Source organism: Eptesicus fuscus, chromosome 20, assembly GCF_027574615.1.
Source record: "Eptesicus fuscus isolate TK198812 chromosome 20, DD_ASM_mEF_20220401, whole genome shotgun sequence".
Classification (NCBI taxonomy): domain Eukaryota; kingdom Metazoa; phylum Chordata; class Mammalia; order Chiroptera; family Vespertilionidae; genus Eptesicus; species Eptesicus fuscus.
The window spans coordinates 35,784,972-35,801,804 of record NC_072492.1 but is presented as its reverse complement, the minus strand read 5'-3'; the positions used below and the strand labels follow the sequence as shown (position 1 = coordinate 35,801,804).

Below are 16,833 nucleotides of genomic sequence, written 5' to 3'. Positions count from 1 at the left end.
CAGAGGACCACCCTTGCGGTGTACCCACATCTGGGCATCTGGAGAGGATGATATGGGGGTGCTGGCTCCAGAGTGGGAGCCCTGCCTGCCCACTTCCAGGCAGCCACCTCTCCAGCCTCCTCCCCGGGGCCTACAGGGGCCTGCTGTGCTAGCTGGCAGCCCCACCCACCCACAGAACATCTGGCTGGATTGGGCAGTCCTGGGTCCTAAAAAAGGTTGCATTGAGGTCCCAGTGAACAAAAGTGGAGGGGCTAGCCTAAAAGGACATGCCGCAGTGCCCTCAGAGCCCTCCTGGGCCCCTCCCCACTGTGTGTCCCGTGGTGCATTCCGGCTCTCCCAGACTGGGAGGCTCTGCCTTTTTATTCTTCTCCTTTTGATTCTCTCTCTCTAGGTCTCTCTCGTTCCCCGGTTGACTCTGTCTGCGTTTCTCTCATTGCTTTGTGCCTCTGTTCTCCCTTAGAGATGCAGTGGGAAGGGGAGGAGCTTTGGAGCTTTCCCAGGATGGGCAAAGGCCACCCAAGGGAGTGGAAGAGGAAAGGGTGTTGGAGTTGGGTTGGGGGCAGAGGTGACTGTGGTCATGGCTCCGGATAACACAGCTACCCAGAAATGTCAAATTTGGGGTTTCTTTTTGCTTTCAGTCCCCTGGTTTGGTCTCTGCTATTTCTTACCACAAAGCACCCTGGTGGTTTTAGAGGCCCAGACTATAGAGGAGAAAAACTGAGTCCTAGGGGATGGGGTTCAGGAAGATCAGAGGCTGCCTAGGGTGCGGACTGAGCTGGGGGGTCCCAGGGATGGCCTTCCCTAACTGCCCCTCATCCCCAATTCCAAGTCACACCATTACATGGGGAGTGAGGAAGGATTAAAATATATGTTACATATAAAAATAATATGATTAAAGAAACATCTTACGGAAATACAGTCCTTCAAAGAAGACTGGCCGTATTTTATTAGGAATAATAACGATTCCTGGCCTAGTCTGTAGCTAGCACAGTATGCACACATCCTGGAGTGAATCATGGTACAGTTGCGTGCAAACATGTTTGCACACCTCAACTCAACTCATCCTTGCAATAACCTTGAGGGTAGGCACAGCCAGAAGCAGCCCCATTGATTAGTTCAGGAGAGAGGCCTGTGCCCAGCTCTCTGGCCAGGGAATGCAGGGCTGGCTCCAGGATCCACGTCTCTACAGTAGAACCTCTCTCGACTTCCCCCAACCCCAGCACACACCCACGGAGTGAAGATGTCCCCTGTGACCGGGCCAGCCCATCATTGCTCCGTGGCGCTTCCTGCGGCATGCCCATCTCCAAGTCAGTCCGGGCCCCTGCTCTGTGGAATGAGGCAGATGACAGTACGTTGCTGTGAGTTTATGAAGGAAGGAAAGAATTTTCCCAGGTCCCCTTGCCGCCCTGACCTTGGAGACCAGGTTAGCAGAGAAGGCCCTGCTGATGCCCCTACCCTGGGGAGAACAGATAGAGGTCACCTTGACCTAACCATCCCTGGGAGGGGGCGGAGGGCATGGTACAGAGATGCCTTTGTTTCCTCTGCTGAGTCCCTTCTTCAAGGAGAGTTCCTGTTGTGCAAGAGCCAGAGGGGAGGTGGGGTGGAGGTGAAGAGCCTTCCCAAGCAAGCTGGAGGTGGTCCAGGGAGGATCTCTGTGCTCAGCAGAGAGGGGAGAGCTGAAGCCCTTGGGCTCCTAAAGGTCCCGTTTCACCCCCATCATGCCTCCCCGGCATTGTCCCCCTCCACTCCAGCTCCCACCCCCAAGGTGACTGGAAGGCGGCCACAGGCCCATCCTCAGCGTATACTGATACCCCCAAGATCAATGTCCCTGCCTCTCCCGAGTCTCCTCACCCTGGCACCTCCCTGTAGAAATCTGCCCCCATTCTGGTTCATTAGTTCAGGAGAGAGGCCTGTCCACAGCTGTCTGGCCAGGGAATGCAGGGCTGGCTCCAGGATCCACGCTGCCTGGCCCTGTGGGAAGGGTGTCTACAGTAGAACCTGTCTCGACTTCCCCCAACCCCAGCGCACACCCACGGAGTGAAGATGTCCCCTGTGACTGGGTGAGGAATTTTGTGTGCATTTGGGGCAGGGGAAGGAGCTGCTGGGTCCTGGGAGAAGCCTGTTCCCCCTTCCTGCCACTGTCCCCTTTCCTCCACCACTCTTCATGGAAGTCAATTTACAGTGAAGTCACCAAGAGAACACAAGGCCATCCCGCCCCGAGGCACAGCGACTGTCCTCTGTTTCTGGGAATAGAGTGAGAGGAGGGGTATGGGACTGACAGAGTGGGTGGGAGGAGAAATGCTGCCGTCCTTGGCCCAGCAGCCCTGACCACCACCTGCCTTGGGAGAGATGCTGGCAGGACCTGGGGTGGGGTGGGGGGCAGTGTGCAGCATCTGACCAGTCAGGAGGGCAGGGAGGAGCCCACCCTTAGCAGGGGTTGGCTCTGGAGCCTGGTGAGAGAGGAGAGGTGGGTCATGGGCACAGAGCTGGGCAGCTGAGCGGGACTGGTCACTGTCCTGAGTAGGCCCGGGTCTGAACTTACTCCCATCCTCATGCACAATGACTACCAGTCCCCTCTTCCTGCTGAGCTAGTTTCTCCTCCTTCCAGCCTAACAGGAGAGCTTTTGTGGCTCCGCCAGCCCAGTATCCGACCTCAAGCCCTCTGGGGTTTGTGTGGGAGAGGGTAGTGCCGCTCCTTCCCTGCCATCCCCCACCACTTTGCCACTTTCCTTTGTTGTGCCTGGAGGGGATTCCTTTTTCCCCCATCTCTGTTTTTCACCGTTCCCTAGTTTCTTACCGCACAAACCCACCCACGTCTTCCCTGATCTCTCCCAGCCTCAAAAATAGGCTCCCCAGCCCCAGGAGCAAGCGGGGAATGTGAAGCCTACACGAAGAACCGGCCAATGCCCCATCCCCTCCTCCCTGACTGGTCTGCATTTGCTGCTGTGATCAGCCTCAAGCATGGGCCTTCCTGTCACTCTGGGCTTCAGCCGTGCAGTTCCCCCAGTGCACTGGCCTCTCTCAACTCCAAACCTTTGCCCCCTCCATTCCACCTACCTGGAATGCCATTCCTCCCTGCACCTCCTTATCTTTCAGAGGGTCAGTACGGCATAGAGGAAAACAACCCTAACGACCTGGTGCAAATCCTGGCTCTGATGTGCGACTCCGGGCACATAAGCCCGCCTCTCTGAGCTCAGCAAGCTCCTTTGTAAAAGGAGGACAAAGCAAGACCAACCCAGTCCCGGGATTGCTGTGCAGACTCCCTCCAGCGCCTCGCACATCGTAGGTGCTCAGAGACCTTGGCCAGTAGAGCTAGGCGTTTTCTCCCCTGCAGTCCTGTAGCCTCTCGATTCTACCTGAATTGCAGGTCTCTTCGTACGGCTCTAACTAGTAGCCTAAAGGGGGGTGTCCTATTGCTTGATGCGGAATAGTGGTTTCATAAATATGGGTTGGATTAATGAAGATCCCTAAAACAGCACAGGGCCACCTCAAGCTCTGACAGTTCAGAGATTCCCTTGCACTAGTGCAGGCCTCAGTCTCCCCCTCATATACCCTGATCCGCAGCCCCCAGAAGGTTCTCTCCTCTGCCGCCCTGGCCTCCGCCTGCTCTAGTCCTACTGACCTGCTGTTCTGTCCATGGCAGCGGCAACAGCAGCCTCATCTTTGCCTGGTGCTGAGCTGACTTTTGCGTTCTTAAACCGCCAGGCAAGCCAGCTAGATAGTGGCTGGGGTGACACTCTGCTGCCTCCTCTGTGTCAACCCTGCACCCTCTCTGGAAAAGGCAGCATCGCCCCAGGACTCTGGGAGGAGAGGGCACAGTGACCCTGTCCCAGGAGGTGGGGGGAGGCTGGGGCTTTCCAGAGAGCCACCCCCTTAGCTCTGGCTGGAAGGGAGCCCAGAGAGGCGAAGCATATGGGGACGAGAGGGAGAGCAGCGTGTGAGAATCTCCAGGTGGCAAGGACCTGCACACCTGTCACTCACATCCCATCCCCCAACTCCACCCTCATGTCCACTCCCTCCTGGCCCTGCAAACTGGCTGGGGTTGGGCTGAGGTTAAAAAGAAGGAAAAAAAAAGTTTCTTTATCAAGTACCTTCTGCAAGCCACACATGATGCTTAGATACTTTCATAATCACTCTCTCTACTTTAAAAAAAAATGTTCATTTTTCCTATGTTTTAATAGATAGTACAGCATATGGTACAAAATTCAAGAGTAAAAGGATATATGGTGAAAAGTTAGTCTCTCTCTTTTCCTGTCTCCCAGGCCCCCCTCTACAGGGGCAACCACAGGTACCAGGGTCTTACATATACACCCAGAAAGATTTTAGGCATTTACAAATACATCTAGGCTTTAGTGCCTATGACTTACACATGAGGGAGACTGAGGCGCGGGATCTGTTCTCTGTAGCAGCCACATGATGGTCCATGAAAACAAGGGTGGGAGTCAACCCCTGTTTAGGAATAAATCAGAGCGCCCTAGCTGGTTTGGCTCAGTGGATAGAGCGTCAGCCTGTGGACTGAAGGGTCCCGGGTTTGATTCCAGCCAAGGGCACATGCCCGGGTTGTGGGCTTGGTCCCTGGTGGGGGGTGTGCAGGAGATAGCCGGTCAATGATTCTCTCTCATCATGGGTGTTTCTCTCTCTCTCTTCCTTCCTCTCTGAAATAAATAAAAATATATATATTTTAAAAAAGACAGTGTTAAAAAAAGAATACATCAGAGTTATAGACAAGGCTGCCCACCAAACTTCCAGGCTCTCCCTCAAGCCTCTTTCTCTCCTGGGTCAGGCGAGCGTGGGCGAGGAGATGACATCAGCTCTCTCCTGTGGACATTTCTGCATGTGCAGGTATGCCTCCAGGACCTTTCTGTGTGGGCTCTCTGCTGGGTCTTTCTGGATCCTAGCTTCCTGATCAATTTCTTTCTTTCTAGGACTCCTTATGTGTTACGTCTCAGTCTGCTGTCCCCTCAGCTTAGGGGATTAGATCCCTGAGGCCCAGGAGAAGAGGGTCTCACCTCATCTGAATTGGCAAGGAGTTAGAGGTTGGCATTGGACCTTCCTTCCTGTCTCAAGTTGACAACATTCTTGTTTTGCTGAGGGAGCGACCCAGAACATTCTGTTCTTCGTGTCTGTGTACACACAGCCAGCCAGCTCTAGCTTGGTACCTAGTGGTCAGTCAGAGATGTGCTGGAAGATGAGCAATAGAGAACCTTCCCTGCCCCGCCCTCCACGGCATTCAAACTAGCACCCGGAGGCAGGCAGCTGGACGGACCAGTCCTAGGAAGAGGATGCAGACGTTAGCTGCTACTAGAATCAATGATAACAGTTAACAACTCCGTGGTGGCCTGCCAGCCTTGGAAGCACTTTCTATGTATTAACTCACTTCTCACTAGAATGCGACAAGGTAGGTCCTGTGACTATAACCATAATACAGTGAGGAAATCGAGGCAGGGAACTTAAGGTGACATGGCCTGAAGGAGTTTGACAGTGAGCCCGGTTTTAAAGTCTGGGCTATTAACCACGACACAGTCCTCCTGGTTTTCCATTTCTATTCCTAGCGCAAAGATCTCGGTCCTCAAATATCTAGTGGATGTCTGCTCTGGGCTGGGCACTGTGTGGGGGTTTTAGGGGGGATGGAATACCGTGTCTGCCGTTTGGGGGCAGAGAAACGCGTAAACAAATCGTCCTTTAACACCAGAGGTGCCATAATAGAGGCATGAGCGTGTGGTGGGGAACAGGAAGGGCGAGGTTCGTACTGCCTGGAACGAGTGTCACCACAGGGCAGCCATCGGGAGGGCAGGAGGGCATTCCAGGCAGAGGGAACAGAATGTGCGCAGGTGTGAGAGCTTGCAAGAAAGAGAAATGTGGTGTGCCCTGGTGTGGAAACATCACGGACAGTGACTGTCAGAGGGGCTGCCAGAGAATTCAGGGCTGGTGCTTCTGTCCAGCTTCCTGCTCAGGCCTGTCCTCCTGCTCCAGCCCCCAAGCTCCCTGTACCTACGCAGCGCAAAGCACTGTGCCAGGTGTTGGCCCAGAGTGTGGGATAGAAGCAGGAGCCTGGGTCAGGGAGAAGGACTTTGTGATCAGCGACAGACACAAGGATCTTTGTGGCTGGTGTTATTCTGGGGGTGAAGAGGAGGCTGCTGGGAAGAGCTGCCAAGGGAGGATTATGGGAGAACTTGGGGCCTTGCCGATCTTGGTCATCCCTGGACATGTAGATTTTCGGCCTGGAGGGAAGGGATCTCTGTGTGTATGTGCTGGGTCCTTCTCCTTCTTCTGCCCCTGCAGCTGGGGCTCTGGAGATCTGACGTGCCTTGCTTTGGTGCTGGCCCTTGGAGGGTTGCCAGGGAAACCGTGGGCCAGCTCCGGAGATGTACCCAGAAGAGAGGAGAGTGGGTGACTCAGGCTGCCTTCTCAGACCCCGCACCTCCTCCCCATTACGTGGAAAAGGGTCTCGGAGACCTCTTTCTCCTACAGCAGTGATCCTGCTTATTATTTCTTTTTTGGATAGAGCAGTCAGCCCCTCCCGCAGCTCTGACTGCTAGCGATATTCCCCAGGGAGCGAAATGGTCTCAGCCGCCCAAGTCCCCCATAAATACAGTCTGGAGTAGTGGACGGGTCCAGTTGGCCAGGGTGAATGTAAACTGCTGTGGCCATCCAGGCTCTCCACCATCTGGGTGGTAAGCAGCAGGAGCCCTGGCTGAAACGCCCTCCTGGGAGCAAACCCGGGATAATTATTGATGGGCCAGTGGCGGACTTCTGACCTTGGCTTGGGAGGGACAGGACCCAGAACGCGGGGCCCGAGGGAAGGGAGGTGGGAGGGCTGCGGAGGGGGGCCCATCCACACGACCACACAGTCCGGCCCGAGCCCCGCCAGCGGGGGTCGACACTAAGCAAAGCAGCATGTGCTCCTGGCGCGTGGGACCTGGCTGGGGGCGCGAGTGGGGAAGCCACTCCACCTCGGCCACGAGGGGCGGTGCGCGGCGCCGGCCCCCCCGGAGCGCGCGGCCACCCCGGGTGTGCGGAGGGTATCCGGTCCCTCCGGGCGGCCGCGGCGGGGGTCGGAGGGACCGCGGGCTCGCGAGCGCGCTCCAGGCGGAACCAGGAAGCGGCGCGCGCGGCGCGGGGCGCGCTCAGGGTGGCGGGCGGCGCGCGCGGCCGGCCTCCGCGAGCGAGCGGCGCGCGCGCCCCCGTGGGCCCGGGCGCTGGGAGAGTCGGCGGCCGGAGCCGTCACCCAGGCGGGGGCCCTGCGCAGGCGACTCCGCGCGGCGGCCCGGAGGAGGGAGGGAGCGAGCGAGCGAGAGGCGGGCGGAAGGCAGCTGCTGGCGCCCGAGGGGCCGGGCGAGGTAGGAGCTGAGGGGCCAGCCCTGGGCGCGGGGCCCGGGGGCGAGACCGGCGAGTCCTCCCGGGCGGGGCCCCGCGCCCCTGCCGCCGAGCCGCCCGGCAGGGCCGAGCGCCGCCATCGCTCCCGGGCTGGGAGGCGGCCGCGGTGGCCGCGCGGGGCGCGGGGCGGCGGGGGCGCGGGGCGGGCGTGCAGGGGGCGACGCGCGGAGGCCGCGGCGGGCGGAAGGTGCAGCGCCGGGGCGGCGTGTGCGCGCGTTTCCGGGGAGGGGGCGTGAGGGTGCCCGGCGCCCACCCCTGAGAGCCGAGGGGGCCACTCACACTGGGGCGGTGCAGTTCCGAAGAGCCCCGCCGCCTCCCTGCTCGCCCTCCTCCTTCCCGAGGAGGTGTCTGCGCTGGTGGGGGGCGGCCCGGAGGTGCCGGTGGGGTAGGGGTACCAGCGGAGCTCCAGGGAGCAGTGCCTTATAAGGAGCCAGGGCAGCAGACACGAACGTGTCGATGAGGCTCTGGGTGCGGGACCCCACCGATGGACCCGCCAGGCCCGGCTCATGCGTGAGGCAGGGGGATGCAGTGTGTCCTTTTATTTATTTTTTTCCCTAGCCCAGGATAAAGAGTAAAAAAAAAAAAAGAGGCACCTGGTGTCGGGGTAGATAGAGAGTCGGAGGAAGGGGAGCCGTGTGTCCCCAAAGCTGGTCTGAGGCTGAAGGAATCTGGCAAGACGGTCAGGAAGGAACCAGAGGCGTGTGGAGCCAGAGGCGATTGCAGACACTTGTAGCCCGCAGTGATGGGGATGGCCCAGAGGAAAAACAGGTGCCCGCTCTCAGGAAGAGGAGACCCGTGCAAACCACCAGCACTGTGAAGGCAGAAAGAGAGAGCGACCCTCTCCCGCCCCAAGAGCCACGCCAGGTTCTCCCCCTTCTTGTCCCCTGTCCTGCTGTCAGAGCTGAAGTCAGCCCACCGTGCTCAGGGCGGGCGACGGGGGAGGCCCGAGCTGAGCTGGAAAGGGCCCTGGCGATGAGGCCGCGTTTTCTTGGATTGTGCCGATGGGGAAACTGAGGCCCAGGTCGGTGGAGTCCGCGGCCTGGCCAGGTCACACAGCCCTGAGGGGGTTCAGGGTCCGAGATGTGGGCCAGAGAGCTCTCAGACCCGGGCTCGTCCCAGAGCACAGTGAAGGAGTGGGTCTTTGCCTCCAGAGGATTCCCTGAGTTGTCTCGAGTGCTTTGGGGGAATTGAGTGCCCTTTGAAAGGACTGGTGTGTCATCAAATTATTAAACTGACCTTATGTCATTTTTTCTCATTCTTCCAATGGGGTTCATCGTCCGCTTGTATCTTAGGTTTCCAAAGTGGTGGGATAGCCGCCTGGGCCGTAATAAGCGTTCAGCTGTTGAGTATTTTGCCTCAAGTAATTTTGTTGTGGTTCCGCGAAGATAATAGAACTTCGCCTCTTTCTACGCAGTTCTTCTGTGCTTGTACCTTTGTCTACAGTCATTGGAAAAGGACTTGTTTTATTGAGTGTGCCTTTCGTCGTTTTTTTTTTAGAAGACGATAGATTGTATGTAGTGTGCCTTTCGTGGTTTTCTAACTTTATTTTGTTAACACTCTGAACATCGGGTGGGCTCTGAGCATTTCCAGTGGATTCCGCGTTTGAGGGTTTCTTTTAAGGCGTCGGTGTTTTTGTTTTGGTACCAGTTTCCATCTCATGGCAGATGACAGCTGTTAGAATTGATGGGAAAGGGGCTGCCGATTGCAGAAAACATTTCCTGTGTGACCACTTGTGATGTGTGTGGTGTTGAATGAAAGGAGTGCCGCACCTTCGGGCAGGTAAGTGTTCGCGAGCAGATTACCTGTTTCCTGTGGCCTTTGGAAGGTGAACATTTTGAGCACCTGGTTGAGACATAAAGGAAGGAATGAAGAGATCTTTCTTTAAAAACACAAAACATCAGAAAGAAAGAAGAAAAAAAAAAAAGAGTTGATTTCTATCACCAGCAGTTTGGTTATTGCATAACTTGGAGCTAAACTCTGCACAAAATCATGGCTGTATACCCAGCTACATAAATTATTCCACTTTCTCGCCCAACCTTGCCTTTTCAGGATTCATATTTTTGTCAACAGGATATTAATGTGGATTTTGTGTTGAGAAATTGAAGGTGGATGTGTTTCTTAGGTGGGTACTTCATGATAGATGTGATGGGAGGGGAAAACAGTGCTATCATTGTTGGGAGTGTTACAACATAAATATTTTGGTCAGCACTTCCTATTTGTGCCCCAACTTCTCATTTCATCTTCATTTCCTTGCTCTCAATTGATTTTTAAAAATGTTTATATATTAAAAAATAACACACATCAAGACTAGTAAAAGGTGTCATTTATTGCTCTTTTGGTATTTATGTCAATTTTTGAAGTTATATTAAAATTCTTTCAAGTTACATTCAAGTTATTTGTGACTTGTGTTAGGTTTATATTTATGAGCGTCCTTGTGGCGGTTCCTTTGACTTATTTTTGTGTAGGTAGGTAATATAGGTAGTCTTATAAAAGGAAGATGTTGTAAGTAGGTAAATGATATGCTCAGGAATCGATTGCAGGTTGAAGGTAGAATTAAAAAAAGCTTCACTATTCTAGTGCCCTACAAACATGTACGTATTCGTAAAGTACTCACGGATTTCTGAATGTTCTTATGACCAGTGGCACATTTTTTCTTTCTATTAGAGTGTAGATTACCACATTATTCCTACAAAAAGAAGCACAAACCTCCCGTTTTTATTCGTGTGTTTTGAGCATTTGAAACGTATTCTTTTAAAAAGTTATCTGATAATTCCTAGTTACTCTTCAGAAAAATATCCTTTTACTACATAATAAAGTATCAAAATAGTTTGACTCGGGAACTTCTTAATAAAAATAATGTTTAGACGTTAGTTCGAAACTATCACTGTCCCCAATTTTGTGTGGTGTTTAAAGGAAAATCACTTTTCTTTAAATCTGAGCTTTGTTAATAGAACTGTTCTAAAATAAGAAGTGTTTTTCCCCCCCTTTAGTGTTAGAAACACAAGTTTTATGCTTCTTTCTGGGAATAGAAAGTCAAATTTAACAATCTACTTTCCATTGATTAGACAGGTTTTGTTTTGTTTTTGGTACATTTAAATTGTGAGCATCACAGTGATAAAACGTTTTTTAAAATTGTATTCACTCTTAATTAGCATGTCCTTATGTTAAGTAGAGTATTGACATTAGATTTTTAAAAATTATTAATGATGATTCTTTACCATTGAAAAACCTAAGCCAGTTTGGAGAAGATTTTACATATCTAAGTCTGTGCTGTTTTCTCTAATCAAAGAGAGGAGTGATTTCAGGTGTTAGATTTTTAGTTGGTTGAATGAGACCCTCACTGTTGGTGGTTTCAGGGTTTTAGATGACGTTTTATTTTGTTAGTTTTGGTCACACCCATGACTTCCTTGGAAGGTAACTTTGAGGTTTGGTTTCCTTTTTTTTTTAATGGTAATATTGGGGTGGGGGTGCTTCCTGTTTTTATTTTCAAAATTAGGTCCACATATAACCTTCTCTCGTGTCACAATTCACTTTTAAACAAAGACCTGCATCAGATGCCGTGTGGTTTGTCTTTGACCTGTTGCGCTGTTTCATGACATTTTACTGAGCTCAGCCTGAATACCCAGCTGGGAAGACAAGACATTCCTGAATCGTTCCCCAACTCTCTTCAAGATTTAGCAGCCTGGGAAGAAATCTTAAAACAACAAATGCGCAATTTTTAAAAAAAGGGGGGCGGCGACTGCCATCTGTTTCCTCCCAGGTACCTAGAAACTGCACAGCACTAGCTGAGCTGAATCGTGTTCTGTGGAGCCTTGGATGTCAGCCTTTAAAGAAGGGTTGCCCCAGCCCAGCCGCTATGGCTCAGTGGTTGAGCATCCACCCATGAACCAGGAGGTCACGGTTCAATACCCGGTCAGGGCACATGCCCCGGTTTCGGGCTTGATCCCCAGTGTGGGGCGTGCAGGAGGCAGCCAATCAATGATTCTCTCCCATCATTGATGTCTCTCTCTCTCTCTCTCTCTCTCTCTCTCTCTCTCTCTCTCTCTCTCTCTCTCTGTCTCTATCCTCCACACACCCCCCCCCCCCCGTGAAGAAAGAAAGGTTGCCCCTGCTTTATACAATATAGAACCCCATGTATTAAACAGTGAATATGGCAGTTTTTTCTGACTTCACCTGAAAGTCATACAGAATGTCATGGAGGAGTTACATAAGAACAAGGAGAAATTTAGGGGATGGTGGTAGAACTTTGGAAGAACCACTCTGAGCCATAAACTCTCCCTTGACCCTCACCAGTAATTTCCATGTGGTAGGTTCTGTTTATGTATGTGCTGGCGTGTGAGGGACATGGAGCCTTGAGAAGAAGTACGTTCCTGAAAGGAGCATGTGATGATATTGTTTCAGACATTGAAGCCAGTGGTTTTTTTTCTGGGCCTTCACCTGACTTGATTCTAAGAAGTGTAACGACTAAATAGACTCTTAATTTAATTGGCATTCAGATATGTTTGCCGTTGAGGGGCGCTTATCTGTCCTACATTTTCTTTTGGATCACATTGCTAAAGGCAGTCCTGCATTAGCATGTTGGGCAGGTATGCATCATGCGATTTGCAAGTGCATAAATGGTTAATACCTACAGAGTATCATAACCTCCCTTACCCCCCCTCCAGTACTCAAGAAAGGAGAAGTTACAATTTGTCATAGACTGGATATTTCTTCTTTGAGTTTATTCATATTAGTTATATCCATTCTCATGTGTTATAATACTATTAAGATGAAAAATACATATGTTGATTGATAAAGAACATTTATTTATCTTCTGGAAGCTCACTTGCAAAATCTGGTCCAACACTCACTGTCCATTTAGTCCCCCCTTGCCTTTGACACTCTGACTAACTTTTTATTTTCCCAGATTTCTATTATGAAGAGAAATATCTCCATATTCTATGCGCTGCTAGGTATTTGAAGTGCTTGTGCTGACTCATTTTTTAATTATACTAAGATACAGAGGATGGTTTGAGAGCAGTAATAAGATTCTCAGAAAATATGAAAACTTTCCTTTCTGACTCGTTAGAGAAAGGTTGGGGAAGACAAGGGGAAATACATCAGTGAGCCAGTCAGTTGTTGTTATTTGTTGGGATTAATTTGGTGACTAAGATTGCCAGTGCCCATCAGGCCAGTAAAAGTGAATTTGGCTTTACTCTGTAATGCTCACAGGACAAACCCGAGGGTTTCCTAAATACTGCTTGGTTTCCCCTGGTAGGGGATTTTTTTGGCATATGGGAAATCAAGCTGAAGTTACCAGTAACAGCCACATCCATGATTTGTACTAAAAATGATGATTTACGACTCTCGGCTATGCCTCCGCTTACTATGGGCTCTTCTGGGAAGATACACTCATTATCTATATACTCACGATTATGCCATCTTTCAAAAAGCGATCAGAAAATTTATAAAAAAGTAACTCAGATGATGTCCAAAGCCTAAAAGTACCAAGATAATAAAAATAATACCCAACACTGTCCATTTCCAGTGCCAAGCAGACGCTGTGACAGTTCTTGCCATGTTTTACCACACATGATGATCCTCGCGGGGGTGGGGGTGGGGGAGTATTATCTTCAGTCAAAAGATGAAGAAATGACCACAGAGAAGTTAAGTAACTTGTCCAAGGTCACATTGCTAGCAGTGACTGCGCTGGGTCCTGATCCAGGCCACGTTGATTTCAGAGGCTGCATTCCTAACCCTTGTACCGCAAAGGAGTGTGGGCAGCTGCAACCTTGCAGTAAGACAGCGGCTTCTTTAAGGCTCCTATATTTTAATTTGTGTTCCAAAATGGACTCTTTTTTTTTTAATAGAAAAAAAATGTAATATATTTGGAATTTTTTGGAGTTATGAACATGATAAGCATTTTTCCAACCAATGTATATATTCCTTGTGGGAATTACATGAAAACAGAGAGAGTCTTCATTTTAACTGTAACTTGTCCTGTGTTGTCCTTTCACTAGCATTATCCTGTACACCATAGGAGAAGTGCTGTAAGCTGTCTCCTTGGCCTTTATTTACAAACAAAAGGAACTTTTTGTGCCAGTTGTGGCAAGTGACACAAGTGTTTGTTGGCTGAGGACTCAAGTGTCCAGCTCCTTTTCTTTACAGCCTTTATTTTGAAGGGATTTATGATCCCCTTCTTGTTTTAGTAAAGCCACTAACTGTGATTTCTGAGATAGAAGGACTTAAGAATTTTAATTTGGGGGTGGGGGTAAAGGCAGCTGAACAAATTACTGTGTGTGTAGGGCTATGCAAATGGTCATTAGAAACTAGTCAAAGAAACATAATTCCTTTTCGTATCTGATGCTTATTTTCTCTGAGCACTTTTCCTTGGAGGTAGATTGTGAAGTTAAATCTTGAAGATGTAATTCACAAGCCCTAAAGTGTAGTGATTTGAATTTGAAAGATCAAGTCAGGGATGAGAAAAACTTGAACTCCCTGAGCAGAGAGTATAAACTAGTTCAAATAAACAGAGGATGTTAGCAGCTTCCAGGATTGTCAAACTGTCACCTTTGACCAGGGTTGAATTTTCTTTGAATGTTGACAGAAGTTACAGTGTCAGTGGAAAAAGCTTCATGTGAAGTATCTGTAACTCAGAATTTCCTTATGTTTGTGTCAGTGAGAGCCTACAATTAACGCTTTTTAAAATGTCTGTTGAGTTTAAGAAGCCTTCAGTGGGGTTTTCCAGCCTTTAGGTGAGAGTAAATTAGAAAGTTTATGAAAATCTATTTTATGTTGTCTAACATTCAGCGCTTGCAGCTGGTGGCAAATCACCACTGTTTTTGTAAAGAATGGGATTTGAAAACCCAACCTGGGGGGAATGTCTTAACTAAGCTACATTCACAAATGTCATTGTAGTATTTATAAAAAGAAACTGCTCAGCACTTAATCTGTTGAAGTACTACAAATTGGAATTTTTCAGCTTTATCATAGAGCATTCTTCAAGATATAGTCATCCACAGTTTAGGTAAAATTATCTCTCAGAAATAATGCTAATTCTATTTTTTGTTTTGTTTCCTGTTTCTAAAAACCTCTTGGTCATCTTTGAGGCTTGAGGAAAGTAGCAAATTGGAGATTTACAAAAATATGCAGCTCTTTACAGAATGTAACAGTCAGTTTACCCTGTGGGTTTATGTTTTTAGGATTTGTGATCTGTTTCTGGTAGAAAATGAGGGAGAATTATAGTGAGAATTGGACATTGTAGAGCCTCATTCCAAAAGGTATGGGAGGTCTAATATATTGAGATGCAATGCAAATATTCCTTCTTTTTATGTTGTTACTGTTTCAATTATGTAGTGATCAATGGAAACCCTGAAGCTTATCCTAAGATAAGTTTATCTTGTAACGAGTTTAAATAGCAAGTGAAAATACTAAGTTCATTGTGATGTGAACAGAGATTGGCCTTCCTCTTTAACTGTTGAAGGTATTAAAACAAAATGGAAAACATTTGGCTTCCTGAGTGACATGGCTACAGTCAACATGCTGAGCTGGGGATGAAGCATGAGCCCTTGATTTTGCAACACCAGAGCAAAGCACGTAAGTTTAAAGGGATGAGTCCTTAAGTAAGATAGCTTATTACCCTAAACACACATTTTAAATTTTGTCCTAGAAATGTGACATCGTCCAAATTTAGGGGTTTGAATTTTTATTACCCAAATGTGAAGTCTAGTTTGGACAAAACTTAGCATTATATTCCAGTTAATTGGTACATTTGAACAGGACAAACTTAAAACAGTGGCCTTTATGGAACAACTCATAAAAGGATATGTTGAGATATACATATACATATACAATATGCATACATATTAAAAACTTCTTTATGCTCATGATGCCAGAAACCAAAGGTAAATGACAAAATAAGGAAAAAAATATTTTTTTTTACTCTCACCCGAGGATATTTTTCCATTAATTTTTTATTTTATTTTTATATTTTTATTGATTTCAGAGAGGAAGGGAGAGGGAGATAGAGATAGAAACATCAGTGATGAGAGAGAATCATCGATTGGCTGCCTCCTGCACACCTCCTACTGGGGATCGAGCTCGCAGCCCGAGCATGTGCCCTTGACTGGAATCGAACCTGGGACCCTCCAGTCTGCAGGCCAATGCTCTATCTACTGAGCCAAACCAGCTAGGGCTCCATTGATTTTTAGAGAGTGTTGAAAGAGAGAGGTAAAGACAGAGAGACATATCGATGTGAGAGAAACACATCGATTGGTTGCCTCCTGCACGTGCCGCGACCAGGGAGGAGCCTGCAACCGAAGTACCTGCCCTTGATCGGAATTGAACCCAGGATCCTCCAGTCAATAGGCCGATGCTCTGTCCACAGAGCCAAACCAGCTAGGGCAGAAAAATATTTTTTAAAATATATATTTTATTGATTTCAGAGAGGAGAGGAGAGGGAGAGAGAGATAGAAACATCAATGATGAGAGAGAGTCACTGATCGACTGCCTCCTGCACACCCCCAGTTGGGGATCAAGTCTGCAACCCGGGCATGTGCCCTGACAAGGAATTGAACCGTGATCTCCTAGTTCCGTAGTCGGCAAACTGCGGCTCGCGAGCCACATGCGGCTCTTTGGCCCCTTGAGTGTGGCTATTTTGAAGAAGTGGCGTTAGAAGAAGTTTAAGTTTAAAAAATTTGGCTCTCAAAAGAAATTTCAATCGTTGTGCTGTTGATATTTGGCTCTGTTGACTAATGAGTTTGCCGACCACTGTCCTAGTTCATAGGTTGATGCTCAACCACTGAGCTACTGGCCAGGCAGACTAACAGCATTGAAGAAATAAAAACAGTGTTGCTTAGGAATATGAGGGAAACTGACACCTTCATGACTCATTGGTTGAAATGTAAATTGGTGCTTTTTTGAAGTTTGATATGTGTATTGAGAGCCTTAAAAATGTCCCTACACTTTTACCTAACAGTTCCATTTAAATGACAGAATCTCGAATGTGTTCAAAGATTTGTGTACAAGGCTATATTCCTCGTAGTGTTATTTAAAATAGCAGTAAATTGGAAACAACTTCATGTTCAGCATTACAGGATTAATGAATTAGGATTAGGAATTTCTATACAATGGAATACTATTCAGCCATTTCAAATCATGTTATGAAAAATATTTTAATTGCCGAAACCGGTTTGGCTCAGTGGATAGAGCGTCGGCCTGTGGACTGAAGGGTCCCAGGTTCGATTCCGGTCAAGGGCATGTATATTGGTTGCGGGCACATCCCCAGTGGGGGGTGTGCAGGAGGCAGCTGATCGATGTTTCTCTCTCATCGATGTTTCTAACTCTCTATCCCTCTCTCTTCCTCTCTGTAAAAAATCAATAAAATATATTTTTAAAAAAATATTTTAATTACTTAGGTAAGGTTTATAATATATTACTAAATGAAAAAGCAAATTATATCCCTGCTGGCGTGGCTCA

At 48.8% G+C, this 16,833-nt stretch overlaps 1 protein-coding gene and 1 long non-coding RNA gene across 8 annotated transcripts in view; one reads left to right on the top strand and one right to left on the bottom strand.

Moving 5' to 3' along the window:
• Positions 1 to 918: 918 nt before the first annotated feature.
• LOC129147361 (uncharacterized) lies at positions 919 to 8,063 on the bottom strand. Of its 3 annotated transcripts, none has more exons than XR_008554741.1 (2): positions 7,971 to 8,063; positions 919 to 1,326 (listed from the first exon to the last, which is right to left on the bottom strand). It is a non-coding gene; the product is annotated as an uncharacterized LOC129147361 (long non-coding RNA). The 3 variants fall into 3 exon arrangements; XR_008554739.1 differs by lacking the exon at positions 7,971 to 8,063 and adding an exon at positions 4,368 to 4,548; XR_008554740.1 differs by lacking the exon at positions 7,971 to 8,063 and adding an exon at positions 3,623 to 3,736.
• The window catches only part of STAT5B (signal transducer and activator of transcription 5B), a 65,496-nt gene continuing 55,945 nt past the window's right edge, over positions 7,283 to 16,833 (top strand). For 2 of the 5 annotated variants that reach the window (XM_054709271.1, XM_054709275.1), the window contains exon 1: positions 14,840 to 14,952. In XM_054709271.1, coding sequence (XP_054565246.1) covers positions 14,910 to 14,952 — 43 coding nt within the window. In that variant the 5' untranslated portion in view covers positions 14,840 to 14,909. Of the gene's footprint in view, positions 7,341 to 7,957; positions 8,146 to 14,839; positions 14,953 to 16,833 lie in introns of those variants that run through there. The other 3 variants (XM_054709273.1, XM_054709272.1, XM_054709274.1) reach the window with 3 other exon arrangements.